Below are 21,606 nucleotides of genomic sequence, written 5' to 3'. Positions count from 1 at the left end.
ACACAATAGCGATATAAAATTAATCAGTACAGAATTATACAATGAACACATGATTAAGTACCCATAGAGCGAGCAGGAGAACCTTTATTATCCATGTGTCTTCAATCATCAGCAGCAAAATCTGTTATGTCAGATGTGGCATAAGCCGGTCGTTCTATAAAATAAAATAAAATTTTAAAAAATCAAGTCTTGTCAGTCGTTCGGAAACTTGATTAGTAAGTGTCTTGGATTTGACGGCGCGTCGAGCGTTGAGAACATTTTAATTAGCTTTGGTACACAGACCCATATGTCTGACGAAGAACCAGCATATGCTTCATCAGAAGAAGAAAAATAGCTGAGATACAGTCACCGATCTCCCTCGCTCAGAAGGTTTTCTCACGTCTCAGTAGCAGAAGGAAGCTTCCCGGATGAGTCCAAAATTTTTTTGTTTTTTCACAGTTATTTATTTTTTTACATTTTCTTTTTCATTTTCAGTAGAAGTTTAAAGAGCCACAAAGATATTTCACAATAGTATGAATGCTGTATTTATAAATCAGATCTTTTCCTTGCCTTCTTTTTTAATTATTTCAGTTTTTTCTTCTTTATCTGTAAAAAATAGAGAGAATTGTCAACCGTAGTATATAAAATATACATAATATACAGTGCTAATGTTCAGGTTTTTTCACTGTTTATCTATCTATCTCATATCTATCTGCAACGGCTGTACATGCGACTAGGGTCCCTTTTAGATGTGATAAATGTAATTTTTCGTCACGCCAGTTGCATTTCAGCAACGAGGGACTGAGTCCCCCTAAGTACATGGTAATGGTGGGTATCCAGGGTAGGAATGCCAGAATGGTGGAAGGGTGGTCTATAATGTCCCTTTAGTGGTGTAGCAGTACCCTTGTCACGGTGCTCCTACCTGGATATTCTGGAACACCAGGCGTCGCCGGACGAAGCAGAGCAAATAGGGTGAATAGGTGGTGGATTTGCAGAATAAGTTGAGTCCAGACTTGTATTGAAGTAGTTAACAACTACACTTCAGAGGAACAGTCTTCCAAACTTTATCTTGGTTATCACCAGGTTTTGGCTTAACTTTTGGCAGGCAAACAAAATCAGCTCTGCTACATATGTACTCTCTCAGCTCTGCTATGCTGGCTGCTGGATTAAATAGAAACTTTTCTGTTTTCTGCTGCAACCTCTCTCTTTGTACTTAGATCTCTGTAGTTTGTCTCTCTCTTTATCTTTATCTCTGTATCTGTATCTTTCTCTTCGGAGGCACTCAGTTTAGGCCTCGGGGCCCAGCAGAGCAGACAGGGCTCTGCTGGCTGGAACACAGCCTTCCCCTTGCAGGGGGTACTCTATTCACACAACCTGTCCCCTTGAAGGGGTAGGCTAGACTGCCTTACACAACTCCTCCCTCCCTACAGAGGGCTAGAATGGACAAAACAAGTTCCATCCTAGGTAAACTAGCACTGCCATGTTGTCGTCATCTGCTGGTGTCTGATTACATGTCACACAACAGTTGCATTGGAATGAAATTTATTTGCAAGATCTGGAAATAAATGCACATGATGACAGTAGGTTAACAGTTAGAGGCAGTGGTGAGGCGCAAAGGTGGTAACGCAACTCTGGGGAATTACATATCTATTTATCTCTCTATTTTATATGTCTATGAATTACATAGGTAACTGTGTGGCATGTACTTTGGGGCACATTTATTAAGACCAGCATTTTAGAAGCCGGTCTTAATAAAGCCCTAAACTGGCGTTGGACCTGCCGAAGTTATAAAGTGGCGCCGGCCACTGCATAAATTTGGTGTATCCACCTCCGGTCTAAATCGACACCAGCTTTCTTGCTGTCTTACATTTAGACCTTTTGGTAAATGAGACGGGTCTGCCGGCCCGTCCCCTTTCCCGTCCACGCCAACGCCCACTTTTTTAGACCTGGCGTGAGTGGGGCAAAGTTGCAATCTGCCCCTGAAGTTCGCCTAATTTAGGCGTATTTCAGAATGATAAATGACCCCTTTGAGTTTCTGCAGCTTCTCTCACTCTCCCTCGCAGAGGTTCCCTAATTTATAAAAGTCATTCCCAAATACCCTATTAGAAAACTCTGAGAAGAAGATACGTTCAGGACCCTCATCTATCAGCCAAAGCAGAGGACAACTACAAAGAGCATCTCTGTAGGCCCCAGAACTATTACTCACACAGATAGAAAGGTGTAATGCCTCATCTCTCCTGTGGTGGAGCTGTGAAGAAACTGAACACTTGCTGCCAGGTTCCTTCACAGACTACAGCTGATCGCCCAGGTTCCCAGTTTCAGGACACCCTGAGATGAGGTTACTGCTTGGGTACAACATTTTTCACACTCACCACTAGACTTAAAATTTGTTGTATGGAAACCAGCTACATGGGTCATAAACACAAAGGACAGGAGCTGACCTCATTCACTTCTATGGGTAATTTTCCTAGACATGTTCAAAGGTCAGGAGGGAGTAGATAAGCTGTGGTATCACCTATTGATCTGTTATTGTGGTCCTACTTGCAATGATAATGAGATGACTGCTGAAAAGTGGTCTGTATCGATTAACAATTTGTGCCTGTTATTAGGATTAGGGGTCAATGCGAAAATTTTCACAATATTAGTTTAAAAAAAAATATGAAAAAATAACGTTATATATATATAGTGACATGGAAAATAAAAACAAAAATCACAAAAAAATTCCAAAAAGAATACATACAAAACATGACTTAAACAATAAGTCCTTTTCTGATGACACATTCTGACGCATATTGTCCATAAACATTCATTGAAAAAAAATAAAAAATAGGCGCCATACAGACCTCATGGAGGAAAGGGGGAACAGCGCAACATTGTAAACTTAGATTTTTTTTTTATAAATTGTGCCTCCTCCAGCTTGCCCTGACTAGTAGTACCATAGCTGTGGTGCCACGCTGCAGGCCGCTTCTATGTCGTTCAGGATTTCAGCGGGCGGTTTGGGCAGCCTCAGCCCGAAGGCCTTGGCCCATTGATTGTCTGATCCCGCAGCCATACTCTGCAGGAAGTAGGGGACACGTGGATGGCAGCATGGTTGCAGGACCTGACTACACACAGTTTGTAGTCTGTAACCATGGAAACACAGGTGTGCGTAGAAACTGTAGACACAGTATGGGAATAGATTAGGGCTCATGGACACGGCCGTAACCGTTTTTGCATTCCGCAAATGGAGGATTTACAAAACCTGGACACTGGCCGCGTGCGATCGCATAGAACAGTCCTATCTGTGGTCGTAATACGGACAAGAATAGGACGTGTTCTATATTTTTGTGAGTGCTGAGGAACGGACATACGGAAACGGTGTGCTGTCCGCGGCCCCATTGAGATGAATAAATCCGCATCTGATCCGCAAATATGGGGATTGGACGCAGACAAAGAATATGTTCGTGTGCATGAGCCCTAAATTATGAACCTTGAATAAAACAAGTGCGCTTTATAACCCAAGTAGGAGAGGACACTCACGTTGTGACACACTCGGCGTCTACACCTCAATGTTCATGTCTGTGAAGCCCCGTTTCCCCTCGTTCACTAGTGTAGGTCTCTCAGTCCTTGTGTGCCAGACCAAAACCTGTATGGAGGGAAGATCAGGTGTCAGTAGATACAGACTATAGGACAGTACACATTATACACCCAGCGCTATGGTGCACTATAGGCAGGCCTCTATGTCTGAAGGATACGGAAAACATATCAAGAAGAAGTATGATCAGAATAAGTCAATATCAAAGGAACACTAACACTAATAAACCAGATAGCCCGGCTCTTTCTCACTCCATCTCCTCCTTTTCTTTCATCCCAATTTATGTTACAACTAAAATCAAGAAACATATATATATATATATATATATATATATATATAAATAAGTCTTCTGTATGTGGCCCAGGTGCTCCCTCCTCCTCACTGTCTTGTGTCTGTAAGACAAGTGGCTGCAGCAGGAGCCTCCCCCCTCTGCTCTGTCTGCATTGGGAAAATTGTCAATAAGCCCCACCCCCTTGGTTAAATCCCAACCTCCTATTTCTTCACCAACCAAAAACGGAGGAGGTCAGCAGAATATTAAATGAAAAAGAAATGAAATAGATATATAATGTATAGATAGATAGATAATAGATAGATAGATATGAGATAGATAGATAGATATATAGATAATAGATAGATAGATAGATAGATATGAGATAGCTAGATAGATAGATAGATAGATATGAGATAGATAGATAGATATGAGATAGCTAGATAGATAGATAGATAGATAGATATGAGATAGATAGATAGATATATAGATAATAGATAGATAGATAGATAGATATGAGATATGAGATAGATAGATAGATAGATAGATATGAGATAGATAGATAAATAGATAGATATGAGATAGATAGATAGATAGATAAATAGATATGAGAGATAGATAGATAGATAGATAGATAGATAGATAAATAGATATGAGAGATAGATAGATAGATAGATAAATAGATAGATAAATAGATAGATATGAGATAGATAGATAGATAGATAGATATGAGAGATATGGATAGATAAATAGATATGAGAGATAGATAGATAGATAGATAGATAGATATGAGAGAGATAGATAGATAGATAGATAGATATGAGAGAGATAGATAGATAGATAGATAATAGATAGATATGAGATAGATAGATAGATAGATAGATAGATAGATAGATAGATAGATAGATAGATAAATAGATAGATAAATAGATAGATAGACAGCCATTGGGGAGCTGAAAGACAAAGCATGCAATACCTTCTACAACATCAGAAGACAACTGTACCACCTCAAAGCACCCGTGAGGGTCTGGCTTAAAATCTTTGACTCCGTCATTGCACCAATCCTCCTGTATGGCAGTGAAGTCTGGGGCCCTCACACGTACCCCGACTGGTCAAGATGGGATTCAGCCCAACAGAAATATTCTACCTGGAATTCTGTAAGCATCTCCTCCAGGTCCATCGGAGCACCTCTAACAGTGCCTGTCGAGGGGAGCTGGGCAGATTCCCTCTACACTTTACAATCCAGAAGAGGGCGCTATCATTCTGGGGCCATCTACATGATAGTAGTGAAGGCTCCCATCACCATAAAGCCTTGCTACACCAAGGGATCCCAGGCAAGGCAAAGCCCCAAAATCAACTTACTGTAACCCAGCCCGACCAGATAATCACCCCACACCACCTCACAAAAGCTGGTATCAGGAACACAGTAAACAAGAGACAAGAGGAATACGTCAGTGAATGGAGGAAGGAGGTGAGAGCATCCCAGAAGCTGACAGTATACCAGAGCCTGCAGAGAGACTACAAACTGGCCCCATATCTGGAGAAACTAGGGAACTCCAGAGCCCGGAAAATCCTGAGCCGCTACAGACTGAGCGCCCACAGCCTGGCCGTCGAATCCGGACGGCATTGACAAAGCTACATGCCTAGAGAAAGCAGACTGTGCCAGCAGGGCCACCTGGAGGCAGTGAAGGATGAGGCCCACTTCCTGATATACTGTCCCAAATACTCAGCAGTGAGGGACATCCACTTTAGGAGACTCTCTGATCTACTCCCAGACTTCAGCTCCATGGAGGAGGAAGAGAAACTGCCCATCCTGCTGGGAGAGGAAGAGAAGACTGTGGACATAGCAGCACAATATATCAGTGCCTGCCACAGACTGAGAGGAGCCTGATACGCCACGGACTCCGATACCCTGACCCGGGGTGTGTCCCCATTTCTCAACCCCACATGCTTTGGCAATACTAATGTATAATTTTAGACCTGCCAATAAATCTTTATTGATAGATAGATAGATAGATAGATATAGAGATAGATAGATATGAGATAGATAGATAGATATAGAGATAGATAGATATGAGATAGATAGATAGATAGATATGAGATAGATATGAGATTAGATAGATAGATATATAGATATGAGATAGATAGATATGAGATTAGATAGATAGATAGTTAACACGCTAAGATGGTTAACACGTTAAGTAAAGAATGGCAAGAAAAAGAGAACTGACTTTTCCATGGCTTTTGTCACCAGATAACAGAGATACCTCTGTGCCATGTGTTTAGCTCGGCTACATCTGTAGGAACCATTTGGCTGCAATATTCCTATTGGGGGCAGTTACTTTTTCACATGATTAATGCAGATGTTGGAAATCTATATCATCTTTCAAGCAGACCATTAATGGTGGGTTCTCTGCTGACCTTAGTGCAGTTGGCGGCTTTGGCTTCCAGTCCATCCATAGTGACAAGGTCTTTCAGTAAACTTGTCTCTTGGTATCCTCCCTTTACTCCTTCCAGCTTGAAGTTGGCATGTGGTCTTTCAAGGATTAACCGTAAGTTAATGGCAAAACCCGCCATGTCAATGGCAAAAGGCCTCTTAGGGTCAAACACTGTTTTCCAGCCGATCACACGCCCTGTTGGACCAAGGTCAGGAGACTCATATCTCAAACCGCCAACGAAAGCCACCGGCCAGACGGATACTGTCCTTGTGTATCGCATCTGTGGATGAGACGGTGAGACACCAGTTCATTACCATACAAAAGTACTCATCCACAAGGTAGGGTTGAGGTTGGTGAAGACAAGAACCTTGATGTGGCTCCATCCAACCTTTGGGATCGGGGTCCCACCTAACCTTCTATCAAAGCCACATATATGAGAGGCAGCCGCACATGTGCCTGGCCAAGTCCACTGAGGTCTATGGGATCTACAGACATAGCTGACACAGTGGACCTTGCAGATGTTGCCACCTCTCCACCTTTTCTCGGTTGGTTAGCTGATATGCAGGACCACCCAACCATCTAATGTGTTTGGTGGTTTACTGACTCCTTCCTGAATGCAGATTTTGGGAAAAAGGAGGATAAGCCGTGTTGGATGCCTCATCCCTTTGTTCTGAAGTTAACTATATCACTGTCAGAACACATTGAGGGTGTCTTATAGGTGTAGGTAGGGTTAGCCAAATGATCTACTGTTTGGCCAGCCTTATTCTGTGATTGACATGGTAAATGGGGTGTGGGGGGGAGACAGCCTCACGTTTTTGGCCAGCCTTATTCTGTGATTGATATGGTAAATGGGGGGAGACAGCCAAAAGCTCTCCTGACCCCACTGGCTCCCTCAATCTGGTTCTGATTTTAACCAATCTGATGGTGAGTGGTGTGAGTGTGAGTGGCCTAGTCACATACGTTCTCCCTATATTCCTGCCCTGCCTATCCTAAACATTGGTGCCACCTTCTCTTCCTTTCATGTCACCATCTTTTTTTTTCTCAACCTCTCAGCCTTTTACTCTATCCATTATCGATGATCGTCAATGCGAGGTACAGAAATAGCAAATTGAACCCTATCATTTATATTGAAGAGTGACTATATGTGCTTTTACAAATAGTGGACATTGGACCCCTAGTCCGAATATCAGTGGACATTTCCAAAAACTCATCAGTATTTTATTAATAGGGTCTGGACATGATAGTTTAGTGTACACCAGCAGCATAGAGATGGAAGAGGGGAGCCAGGAGCCAAAAAGAGAGCACCCATGGATATTTGCAGGTTCCTGGCCACACCACTAATATAAAGTTTGGTGCAGAAGATCTTCCAGGACTGAGGGCCACCACCATTAATTGCTGCATTGGTGGAGGACACGTAGTAATTGCTCATTAGATCATGGTAAATTAGTTCTGTAATCTATGAGAACCTTCTTCTGGACCCTACCCTATTACCCATGAGGATATTCAGATCAGCTAGGTGAAAAGGCTCGACGTCACACCTTTTTTTTGGGGGGGACACACAAAACCTTCATACATTACACGGTTTCAAAGAAAAAGTCTGTGAACCTATTGGAATCAGCATTTCTGCATTGATAAAACCAGATTTGTCAGTAACTAGGCCTGGTGTGCCTTTACTTAATGGATGAACCAGCCAACACTGATGGCCAGTTTGCATTGTTCGCCCGTGAACAAATGCGGGCTGCCATCTTTTTTCACAAGTCCGGCAAGGCACAGGTAAGCCCTTACCTGTGCCTGTGCCGCGAGCCGGTCTGAAAACAAATGCGGTCACCGGGAGCAGGCAGTTCCGAGAACAGCCTGATGAAGGCCCCCGGTGGCTGTTCTCGGAACTGCCTGCTCCCGATGACCGCACTTGTTTTCAGACTGGCTCGCGCACAGGCACAGGTAAGGGCTTACCTGTGCCTCGCCGGACTTGTGAAAAAAGATGGCAGCCCGCATATATTCGCGGGCGAAGAATGCGAACTGGCCATCACTGCCAGCCAACACTTCCAACCTCAACTCCTACACTGAACCACCTTTTGGAGAGGGGTTCGCTAACTTTTTCTTGCAGCTGTATACATTCATGCCCTTCCTCTCCGCGTTAAACATTTACAGCACAGACATGAATTACGTCTGCACAGTGCTGCCAATGTACGGTGCGAGAATGGTGGAGAATGGTGGAGCTGTAGTATACATCTTATAGCGACTGAGACATCTCCATCCCAGCCATCTCACGATTTCGATGCTGTGGTCAAGTAGTGACCGTGGCACTTGACAGAGAGTCGAACCACTGGATGCAACCCCATTGGCTCTGCTGCTTCTCCGGCTGCATAGACATATTCAAAGCTTAGTTTGCCATCCTCAGCTGAGCTGGGTTTGTCTGTGCAGTAGAGCGGAGTCTGGCATTATCATATACATCATGGTTTGACCTGTGGTTTGTCATAGGAGATGTAAATACTCTAAAATTTTCACCTGCTTTTTCGTGATGGGAAACCTCTGCCCATTAGCTCATTTATCTAACAGGAGGAGAGTACCGAGTCCTTTTTACAGGTGGGTGCCTATGATAAATTGCTTTGGCTATAAGGCGCCATTATGCGGTAGATTATAGGGAGTTTGCGCTCATGTTACTTCATATGTTAATGAGAGATATTAATCATTATGTCGCTCCATGTATATCTAATATTCCACCAGGTCCTTCCTTCCTGCACTAATGAACCCAAAGAAGCCGCCGCTAATGAATCAAAGTGTATTGAGCTTTGAAATTATTTGGGTTAAGATTACATTGTATTATTATAGCGCTCTCTTGGTGAATTTACTGTTCTATTAATATTGCTCCCCTCCCCCATTTTTAATTTCAAAGCCAAATAAAAAATAAAAATCCGGTTAAGGGCATTTCAGTCCTACAACAATGAAATCATATCCATATCTCAAGAACTTGAAGGGGTTTGTCCAAGGGTCAATTTTTTGAATAATGTGACAGTGACAGATGATCTTCTAAGATGCAGTGACCGCTTCATTATGCAATACAGGCTATTGCCCGTTACGATCCGTAACTAAATCACAATTTAATTAAAGAGCGAAAACTTATTGATTTTTCAATAGACATAAAATTGGAATGTCCACATTAAAGGTGATTAAGCATGCTTCGGGAAGCCAATTACAAGGGCGAATTAAGATATTCATTATGTCAGAAGGCCAACCATGGCTCTCTCAATCTCTCTCTCTTTCTCTTTCTCGAGAAAGCTGTAGGTACTCAATCACTCTCAGAAAAGCACTCACCTCTTCGAAGACCTCAAGGCTATATGTGTTGTCATCATCTGCAAAATAGACGACTCCTTCCGGAGGGTTTGAAGCGTTGAGGTTGTCTCGAAGCCACCGAAGGCCAAGATTCCTCTGCACGGTTCCTCGAGGGGTGACCTCAGGTGTCCTTGATATGCCAACTTTTTGGTTATGTGGACTCTCAATATTCAAGTGGGTGAAGTTCAGGCCCGCCTTCTCCAGCAGGTTAGCCACCAGTTTTGTTTTTCTAGGACAATCTTCCACCACAATCCAGTGCAAATTGACGACATGGAGAAAAGTGTTGGCTAAACGAACAAGCTCAGCCTTCTGAACCGGTCTGGTGTAGGTGGGAGTAATCACATAGATAACTGGAAGGTCTTCATTCCAGCGTGGCGGTCTCGAATAAACATATGTTCTAACCACCACTGGAGTCTCGTGGGTGGGATACTGGTTGACACATTGGAGGGAATCATCTTTGCTCGGTGTCACATTGCTGAATAGGGGTTTGACCGTGGAATTGTCACCTATCTCCTCTAGAAAAAAAAAGATAACTTAGATTAGGCTAAGATATTTTACCAAATTTCCAAAGAAAGAAAAAAAATTGGTGGATTATTTTCCTGGTCAAAAAGTTTTACCAAAAATGTTGGTCTTCTGGTAAAATGATAGTAAAGCTCCTTGGTCCCAATAAGAAAAAAAATAACAAGCTCCCTGGCCCCCTCAAGCCTCAGGGCCCATGTGTGACCTACACCTCTTAATACCCTATAATCTTGCCCCTGCTCAACTCATCAAAATGGACTAAGGATCCTATAAAAAGAAACCGATTCTTTCCTTAGATATCAGGATATATTGATGCACAGATGTGAAAAACTAAATTTATTGCACGGGAAAAGTTTATTCTATGGTTTCTCAGACTAAAAAAAACATTGAAAAGGTTTAAAAATCCTAGGACACCCTGGGAATGGGTCTAGAAATTAGGGACTGAGATAACTGGTGGAAGTAGGCAGGCTGTTGGTTCTGCGTGGGTGTGACTTTGTGATGTGGGTGGAGTCTAATTGGTGGGCTAGTCTTATATACTTTGGGGGCAAGGTCTATTTTTTTTTTTTTTACAAATGTGGATAAATATTTCTCATTCTCAGAGCAGCATAATTAAACTAAATTATTGTATAATAGGAAAAAAGGGAAAGATCATTAAAAATATATATCATTTTGGTGTCTAAAGGGAGCATTAAATAGTTTTTCTGCAAAGGTTAGCAGCTTCTCTGGGAAATTAAGATTTATATGTCACCGAGTCATTGACTCCAGGGCTGCTTAGTCTGATTCCTGACTATACAAAGGTTGAGAACATTTACTTTTAATCGTCAGTATGTGCCAATGCATCTCGTTACCAACGCCTGGTTAGTCCTGATTAGTGCCAAGCCGGCTGCTGGCACACATTCCTGTAATCAAACACATCTATAAATACATTGAATCATTTCTGTTTGTTTTACAAAGTTTTTCTTCCCAAAAATATCACGTCATGGAACTACAGAGGAAGGAAGGATCCAACACAAAAGGACAAATGAGCCCATGCCAGGGGTAGCAGTGCGGTAGGGTTATATTTATTTTGTATCTACCTAATTTTTATGGCTTAAATGGGTTATCTGTTTTTACCAAAAACTCCTTGCTACTACAACAGCAGACAGAAAAATGCCTGAAGCGAGTATTGCCAGGACTCTTTAACCCTTAGTTAAAGAGGTGGTCCGGGTTCAGAGCTGAACCCGGACATACCTCCATTTTCACCCAGGCAGCCCCCCTGACTTGAGCATCGGAGCAGTTCATGCTCCGATGCTCTCCTTTGCCCTGCAGTAAATCGCACAGGACAAAGGCATTTTTAGGAGTTCCAGTGATGTACTGGGCTCTCCATGGGCCCACCGGCACTGATGGGCGGGCTTTAGTAAAACGGCTAGGGCAGCGCTAAAGCCCGCCCATCAGAGCTGGTGACGTCACCGAACACACTGCGCGATCTAGCGCAGGGCAAGGGAGCGCATCGGAGCATGGGATTCTCTGATGCTAGCCTCAGGGGTGCTGCCAGCTCTGAACCCGGACAACCCCTTTAAGTGTCAATTTGGTCTTGAATTGAAGAGTTGAGCAATTCTAGACAAACCAGTTACTAGGGACTTGTCTATCTGATGACTGTGGTTTAGGCGCTGTATCCCTAGCAGCCAGTATGTGTCAACTGACTGTGAGTAGTGATGAGTGGCAGGGGCAATATTCGAATTTGCGATATTTCACGAATATTTGGTAGAATATTCCTCAAATATTCGCAAATTCACAAATTTGAGATTATTTTCTTGATTACGAAAAATGTGCAATGTAATATTTGCGCAATGCGCGCGCAATACAGGCGTGGGTCACTATAGCTAAATTTTTCAAGCTGCTAGAAGTTTCCTGAGACTGGAGAAAATGGTTGGCATGGTAGAACATTACAATAGCTTTATATGCAGATAGAGTGCTCTAATACATTTGCGATATATAATATATTGCAAAATCGGCACTAATGACGCGAATATTTTGGCGCAATACATGCAACTTCACATTTTAACAGGTCTGACTACTTATTAGTGATTGGTGCACTATGTATTGTTGTGAACTTGTGACATCACAGCACTATGTATGTATGTATGTATGTATGTATGGATCAGCTACACTATATAACTATCTAACCTACACTGACTATCTCCCACTAACTATCTGTATTATATATATAAGCTAACTAACTAACTAACTAACTAACTAACTAACTAACCAACTATCTAATGTAATGACACAGGAAAGCAGAGAGCACAGCAGTAACACTGTTGTCTCTTTCAGATCTGCAAAATACTGCATACAAGGGCTGCTGGGGAGGTTCTTATATAGTAAGGGGTCGGCAACTTTCCTATTGGCTGCTAGGGGTGTTGCTAAGCTCAGACAAAGACATTGCAGCCTTCTCATTGGCCCACAAACAAGAAGGGAGGTTACTGATGAAAAAAAAAAAATCTAGAATATTAGAAATTACGAATATATATCACTATACTCTAAATATCCGTGAATTCTCGAAGTGGCGATATTCGCGATTAATATTCGCTATTCGAATATTCGCGCCCAACACTAACTGTGAGCTGGACTGGAATGTTTATTTATAGTTAGAAATAACGGCCGCTGTGGGGACATGGAGCGTTACATGGAGGCCGCACAAATAAATGCCCGACTGCTCCGGATCCGCCAGAACTGGAGCTGTTGGTCTTGGCACATATAATGGGGGGTTCCCTTTATGGCGCCCGTATGCCTTAATAAAACATATATGGACAGGGTTTGTTGCCCCCTTTAATCTTAAAGTTCAACCCTAAACACTAGAGCTCCAAATGCTTTGCATTGACATAGAGTTAAATTATAACATTTGACTACCTAGATCCACCACTAGGGGGAGCTCACCAGTTTATTGCATACTATTTATACATTGGACTCAATATTAAAAGAATATGCAGTGGTGGCAGGCAGATAGAATGTTTTAATTTAAAGGGTTTTTTGATACTTTTATTCTGATGACCTTTCCTCTGTGTAGGTCTTTATTATCTGATTAGTGGGGTTCCGACCCCCGGGACCCCCGCCGATCAACTGTTTGAGAAGGCACCGGTGCTGGCAGTAGCGGCGCAGCCTACTCTCAGCTCTCCAAGCATAGTGCTTGATGTTGAAACTCAGCTCCATTTACTTCTATGGGGCTGAGTTGTGCCTAGGAGATGTGACCGATAAATGTGACGTCCCATGGCCTAGGGAAAGCACCGCTGCCTTCTCAAACAGCTCATTGGCATGGGGTCCCGAGTGCCAGACCCCCACCAATCAGATACTGATGATCCATATGGCAGGGCTTAAAGGGGTTGTGTCACTTCATTATCCATTTTGCTTCCTTCGCTGGTTTGCCCAGAAGTGAGACAACCCCTTTAATAAGAAACCAGTAAAATCCCATAGACTGCAATAGTATACTATAGTGGTCTATGGCATAAGTGATCAAAGGATTACATTCAAGTCCACTAAAGAGACTGAAAATAAAAGTAAAAAAAAAATGTTTTTAAAATGATAAAAGAACACAAGAATAGTAAAAATTCATATCTCTGTCTACAAAAATATAAATACAACTATATGGTATTGCTGCATTCGAAAATGTCCAAAATCCAAAGCATTTATCATGTGTGACAAAAACGCTGTAACAAAAAAAATACGGCCAATTCACCATGTTTTGGTCACCTTGTTCCCCCCCTTCAAAAATAAAAAAGTAATCAAAAAGTTGTATCTGCCCAAAATGGAACCAATAAAAATGTCATCTTGCTCCACAGAAAACAAGCCCTCACACAGCTCTGTAGATGGAAATATAAAAAGTTATGGCTGTCAGAAAATGGCGATGCAAAGAATTTTTATTCATTTTTTCAAACGTTTAATTTTTCTTAAGTAGTAAAACATAATGGAAATTTTATATATTTTGCTGTGGTCGTAATCGGACCGACCTGCAGAACCCTTGTGTCTTGTCATTTTTAACTCACAGTGAACATTGTAAAAAGAAAAGAAAAACCATTGCAAAATTGCACATTTCTCAATTTCACCCCACAAAGAATTATTATATATTTTTTTCAATGCAAGGTATAGTAAATCACATAGTGCCATTAAAAAAATAAAACTTGTCACTCAAAAAACTAACTGATCATACGGTTATGTGAACAGAAAAGAATAAGGTTATGGCTCTTGGAAGGTGGACAGGAAGAAATGATCGCACTAAACATTGGGCAGGTCCTTAAGGGGTTAAGATTTGGAGCTCAGTATATGATGACACACTGAAAATGTCAGTGGACTGGGTGTGATTCGCATGACCTGATGATATATAGCTTCACTTTAAGTACTTACTTCTTAAAAGGGTGAGGTAGCGGCTGGTAGGGTTTTGGTGCCACAGTGTTAGGAGTAGAGCCCATGGTAGGACAATGAGCAGTGTAGTGAGAAGGTTGCGTCTCCTCAGCATGCTGTTCTGACTGTGCGTGATCGGTCATTTCTTTACCTGAAGGAAGACATTTTCAATTTATATTCAATTTAGAGTTATTTTATTTATTACACATCCATAACAACTTGAGTCATACTCGTATTATCATAAGTATGTACAAGAATATAACTGCCATAATACTGCCTCCTATGTATAAGAATATAACTACTATAATACTGCTCCTATGTACAAGAATATAACTACTATAATACTACTCCTATGTACAAGAATATAACTACTATAATACTGCTCCTATGTACAAGAATATAACTACTATAATACTGCTCCTATGTACAAGAATATAACTACTATAATACTGCCTCCTATGTACAAGAATATAACTACTATAATACTGATCCTATGTACAAAAATATAACTACTATAATACTGCTCCTATGTACAAGAATATAACTACTATAATACTACCTCCTATGTACAAGAATATAACTACTATAATACTGCTCCTATGTACAAGAATATAACTACTATAATACTGATCCTATGTACAAAAATATAACTACTATAATACTGCTCCTATGTACAAGAATATAACTACTATAATACTGCTCCTATGTACAAGAATATAACTACTATAATACTACTCCTATGTACAAGAATATAACTACTATAATACTGCTCCTATGTACAAGAATATAACTACTATAATACTGCTCCTATGTACAAGAATATAACTACTATAATACTGCTCCTATGTACAAGAATATAACTACTATAATACTGATCCTATGTACAAGAATATAACTACTATAATACTGCTCCTATGTACAAGAATATAACTACTATAATACTGTTCCTATGTACAAGAATATAACCACTATAATACTGCCTCCTATGTACAAGAATATAACTACTATAATACTGCTCCTATATATAAGAATATAACTACTATAATACTGCCTCCTATGTACAAGAATATAACTACTATAATTCTGCTCCTATGTATAAGAATATAACTACTATAATACTGCTCCTATGTACAGGAATATAACTACTATAATACTGCTCCTATGTACAAGAATATAACTACTATAATACTGCCTCCTATGTACAAGAATATAACTACTATAATACTGCCTCCTATGTACAAGAATATAACTACTATAATACTGCTCCTATGTACAGGAATATAACTACTATAATACTGCCTCCTATGTACAAGAATATAACTACTATAATACTGCTCCTATGTACAAGAATATAACTACTATAATACTGCTCCTATGTACAAGAATATAACTACTATAATACTGCTCCTATGTACAGGAATATAACTACTATAATACTGCCTCCTATGTACAAGAATATAACTACTATAATACTGCTCCTATGTACAAGAATATAACTACTATAATACTGCTCCTATGTACAAGAATATAACTACGATAATACTGCTCCTATGTACAAGAATATAACTACTATAATACTACTCCTATGTACAAGAAAAAAACACAACTATAAAAGTGCTCCTATGTACAAGAATATAACTACGGTACTATAATGCTGCCACCTACAGTATGTACAAGAATATAACTACTATAATACTGCCTTCTATGTACAAGAATATATCTACTAAAATACTGCTCCTAAGTACTAGAATATAATTACTATAATACTGCCTCCTATGTACAAGAATATAACTACTATAATACTGCTCCTATGTACAAGAATATAACTACTATAATACTGCTCCTATGTTTAAGAATATAACTACTATAATACTGCCTCCTTTGTACAAGAATATAACTACTATAATACTGCTCCTATGTACAAGAAAATACCAACTATAAAAGTGCTCCTATGTACAAGAATATAACTACGGTACTATAATACTGCCACCTATGTACAAGAATATAACTACTATAATACTGCCTTCTATGTACAAGAATATATCTACTAAAATACTGCTCCTAAGTACTAGAATATAATTACTATAATACTGCCTCCTATGTACAAGAATATAACTACTATAATACTGCTCCTATGTACAAGAATATAACTACTATAATACTGCTCCTATGTTTAAGAATATAACTACTATAATACTGCCTCCTATGTACAAGAATATAACTACTATAATACTGCTCCTATGTACAAGAATATAACTACTATAATACTGCTCCTATGTACAAGAATATAACTACTATAATACTGCCTCCTATGTACAAGAATATAACTACTATAATACTGCTCCTATGTTTAAGAATATAACTACTATAATACTGCTCCTATATACAAGAATATAACTACTATAATACTGCTCCTATGTACAAGAATATAACTACTATAATTCTGCTCCTATGTATAAGAATATAACTACTATAAGACTGCCTCCTATGTACAAGAATATAACTACTATAATACTGCTCCTATGTACAGGAATATAACTACTATAATACTGCTCCTATGTACAGGAATATAACTACTATAATACTGCCTTCTATGTACAAGAATATAACTACTATAATACTGCTCCTATGTACAAGAATATAACTACTATAATACTGCTCCTATGTACAAGAATATAACTACGATAATACTGCTCCTATGTACAAGAATATAACTACTATAATACTACTCCTATGTACAAGAAAATAACAACTATAAAAGTGCTCCTATGTACAAGAATATAACTACGGTACTATAATGCTGCCACCTACAGTATGTACAAGAATATAACTACTATAATACTGCCTTCTATGTACAAGAATATATCTACTAAAATACTGCTCCTAAGTACTAGAATATAATTACTATAATACTGCCTCCTATGTACAAGAATATAACTACTATAATACTGCTCCTATGTACAAGAATATAACTACTATAATACTGCTCCTATGTTTAAGAATATAACTACTATAATACTGCCTCCTATGTACAAGAATATAACTACTATAATACTGCTCCTATGTACAAGAATATAACTACTATAATACTGCTCCTATGTACAAGAATATAACTACTATAATACTGCCTCCTATGTACAAGAATATAACTACTATAATACTGCTCCTATGTTTAAGAATATAACTACTATAATACTGCTCCTATATACAAGAATATAACTACTATAATACTGCTCCTATGTACAAGAATATAACTACTATAATTCTGCTCCTATGTATAAGAATATAACTACTATAATACTGCCTCCTATGTACAAGAATATAACTACTATAATACTGCCTCCTATGTACAAGAATATAACTACTATAATACTGCTCCTATGTACAGGAATATAACTACTATAATACTGCTCCTATGTACAGGAATATAACTACTATAATACTGCCTCCTATGTACAAGAATATATCTACTATAATACTGCCTCCTATGTACAAGAATATAACTACTATAATACTGCTCCTATGTACAAGAATATAACTACTATAATACTGCCTCCTATGTACAAGAATATACCTACTATAATACTGCTCCTATGTACAAGAATATAACTACTATAATACTGCTCCTATGTACAAGAATATAACTACTATAATACTGCTCCTATGTACAAGAATATAACTACTATAGAACGGCGGAGCCTAGCCACGCTGCTGAATGGCCGCACGAGCTTGAGCTCCTCCAGCATTCCGGCTCATTTGCCCTATAAAAGCTCATAATTTGCTTGATTATGGGGAAACCTGGCAGAGAAAAGAACAGAGGAAGCTCAGAGTCCACCCCACTGCGCTCCAAACAGCCAGAGATGGAGAAGTTTCTCCGGAAAACGTTGAGGTTCACGGCGCAGAAAGGCCCCAATATGGCGACGTCTGCTGCACAAGACTCTGACGCAGGGGAATTGTCAGATGCAGGCAGCGGCTCCGATGTCTCGGATAAGAGGCCCAGAGACCCACCTCTCTCAGAACGAACCCTGCGCCGGGTCCTTGAATCTGCTCTCTCGCCCTTGAAACAAGATTTGTCTAATATCAAGGACGACATGAAGCATCTTGGGCAGAGGGTGGTTGCGCTAGAAGCCACTCAGGAGGCCATCATGACCTACGAAAGTAAAGCGTCGGAGTTGTTGGCGTCTCACAAGGCCTTGCTAAACGATGCCTTCCTGAAATTGGAAGACCAAGAAAACCGTAGCCGCCGGCGCAATATCCGCATCCGCGGCCTACCTGAGTCGTTTGCAGCGGAGGCCTTACCGACTGTGGCACGTGAATTGTTCTCTAAACTGCTGGATCCTGACAGAGCGGCGGGAATCGTGGTGGAGCGCATACACAGGGCGTTGCGCCCTAGGCCTAAACCGCAAGAACCGCCACGTGATGTAATCTGTGGCTTATTGAGCTATGTTGATACCGCAGCCATCCTTAAATGCCAAAGAGAAATGGAGGTACTGGAGTACGAAAATACCCCGATTCAGATGTTCCAAGACATCGCGCCATCCACCCTGGCCATGCGGCGCCTTCTCAGGCCTCTCCTGGAGATCCTGAGGAAAACCTCGACCCCTTTCCGCTGGTTATACCCCTTTGGGTTGGCGATTTCCAGGAATGGTAAGCTACTCACCGTGCGTTCACCTGCTGACTTGGATTCTGTCTGGCAGTCCCTGGACGTTCCCCCGATGGAAATCCCCTCATGGTTACCGGCTGACCAAGATGGCGCCCTTCCCATACCACCTCGTGTGACCGCTTGGCAAACAGCGTCTGCGGGCAAGGCGGATCGTTCGGGACGCGGCAGGATGGATAGAGATCCCACCTGATTAGAGGGGCTTGCAAGCATACTTTGCTGATATTTCTACCTCCCCAGAATAGGAGATGACTGTTGCTCACCTCTGTTATACAGGTTACTAAAGGCGGACTTGGCCTTTCTACATTTTCAATGTTTTCTACATTTTTAGTGTTTATTTTTATGGCCTATCTCTTAATTGGGCTTAATGTTATGTTTAAACGGTTCTGTGCCGTTTCATTGCTGCTACGGGACGCTACCTCTAGGATAACGCATCCTGCTCCTCATTGCAGGGCGATGCCCGGACGGATTAGGATGCTGGACACATTTTTTGTTTTTGGTCTCTTTTGTTCAGACCACAGGTGCTTTACTTGCCCCCTCGCCAGTCCAACCCTGTCTTGGCTGGTGATAGGTAGAGTACCAACCCCTCCTCGGACGGGTGTCATGTCTGAGTTACTCACTTGTCAACTTGACATGTTTAATGTTCTCTTGTTAATTTTTTGTTCTTTTGTGCTTCCCTTACCTTCTTTCCCTTCTCCTGCTCATATCATCTGTGTGCTCTTCCATACTTCCATGGATGTATTATGCATTTGCTCACCTGATTGTATGCAGAAATGTCTTCTATAGTGGTCGCCTCACTAAACGCGCACGGGCTGAACGAGCCATGTAAAAGGTCTCAAACACTATCTCTCCTTCTGAAAGATAAGGTCTCGGTGGCCTTTTTGCAAGAGACCCATTTCAGAACGGGCAAAATTCCTAAACTTCCCCCTAAGAAATTTGTCCAGTGGTTTCACAGTACTCATGATTCCGCCAGTAGGGGGGTTAGTATAGCTGTACATAAATGTCTCCCCTTTAAACACTCAGCTATCTCAGCGGACCCTGAGGGCAGGTACATTTTTGTAAGGGGCTTACTGGGCGAATCTCCAGTGACCTTTGCTAACTTGTACGCTCCCAATAAAGGCCAAGTACCATGGCTCGTTCAGACCCTTGCTGCGTTATCCTCCTTCTCAGAGGGCTTATTAGTACTGGGGGGCGACTTCAATGTTGCCCTGGAGCCAGCGGTGGACACCTCGGCGGGCAGACCTTCTGTATCTTATAGGCTCTTGAAAAGATTGAAAATTTCCCTGAGGAAACTTAAAGTATTAGATGTCTGGCGGGCCCTAAACCCCAATGGCCGAGATTATACTTTTTACTCACATGCCAAACTATCTTTCCACAGATTGGATTACATTTTCCTGTCTAGTTCACATGTGCGTAATGTCTCTGGAGCCCGGATAGGTAATATAACATTATCCGACCATGCCCTCGTCATTGTTCATTTTTCCCTGTCTGGGCCACAGAGAAAGGAGCGTTTGTGGCGTCTCAATGATACCCTGATTCTAGACCCTAGACATGCAGATAAAATTAAGGCCTCAATATCTGAATTTTTCACGCTTAATGATACCCCAGATTCACCTCCTTCTCCTTCTATACTATGGGAAACCCATAAGGTGGTCCTAAGGGCGGAACTTATAGCTTTGGGAGCTTTTGTGAAAAAACAAAGGACACTAGTCCTGGACGCCTTATTGGCGACCATAACCCGTCTAGAATCTTCCCACAAAGAGTACAAGAATATAACTACTATAATACTGCCTCCTATGTACAAGAATATAACTACTATAATACTGCCTCCTATGTACAAGAATATAACTACTATAATACTGCCCTCTATGTACAAGAATATAACTACTATAATACTGCCTCCTATGTACACGAATATAACTACTATAATACTGCTCCTATGTACAAGTATATAACTACTATAATACTGCCTCCTATGTACAAGAATATAACTACTATAATACTGCCCTCTATGTACAAGAATATAACTACTATAATACTGCTCCTATGTACAAGAATATAATTACTATTATACTGCCTCCTATGTACAAGAATATAACTACTATAATACTGCCCTCTATGTACAAGAATATAACTACTATAATACTGCTCCTATGTACAAGAATATAACTACTATAATACTGCCTCCTATGTATAAGAATATAACTACTATAATACTGCTCCTATGTATAAGAATATAACTACTATAATACTGCTCTTATGTACAAGAATATAACTACTATAATACTGCCTCCTATGTACAAGAATATAACTACTATAATACTGCTCCTATGTACAAGAATATAACTACTATAATACTGCTCCTATGTACAAGAATATAACTACTATAATACTGCCTCCTATGTACAAGAATATAAACTTAAAATACGAATCCCCTTTGAACCTCAAGTGTTCTTGCTTA

The 21,606-nt window shown here is 40.5% G+C and overlaps 1 protein-coding gene across 1 annotated transcript in view; it reads right to left on the bottom strand.

Annotated features, from left to right (window-relative positions):
* Window positions 1-564: 564 nt before the first annotated feature.
* The window catches only part of LOC120994387 (galactosylgalactosylxylosylprotein 3-beta-glucuronosyltransferase 1-like), a 125,393-nt gene continuing 104,351 nt past the window's right edge, over window positions 565-21,606 (bottom strand). Inside the window, exons 2-6 of the mRNA XM_040422907.1 lie at window positions 14,489-14,636; window positions 9,575-10,107; window positions 6,243-6,539; window positions 3,499-3,604; window positions 565-585 (exon numbers count right to left, since the gene is read on the bottom strand). Of these exons, the coding sequence (XP_040278841.1) occupies window positions 3,518-3,604; window positions 6,243-6,539; window positions 9,575-10,107; window positions 14,489-14,600 (1,029 nt within the window). The 5' untranslated portion in view covers window positions 14,601-14,636 and the 3' untranslated portion in view covers window positions 565-585; window positions 3,499-3,517. The remainder of the gene's footprint in view (window positions 586-3,498; window positions 3,605-6,242; window positions 6,540-9,574; window positions 10,108-14,488; window positions 14,637-21,606) is intronic.

Source organism: Bufo bufo, chromosome 3 (genome assembly GCF_905171765.1).
Source record: "Bufo bufo chromosome 3, aBufBuf1.1, whole genome shotgun sequence".
Taxonomy (NCBI): Eukaryota; Metazoa; Chordata; class Amphibia; order Anura; family Bufonidae; genus Bufo; species Bufo bufo.
This window is presented reverse-complemented; position numbering and strand designations above follow the sequence as displayed.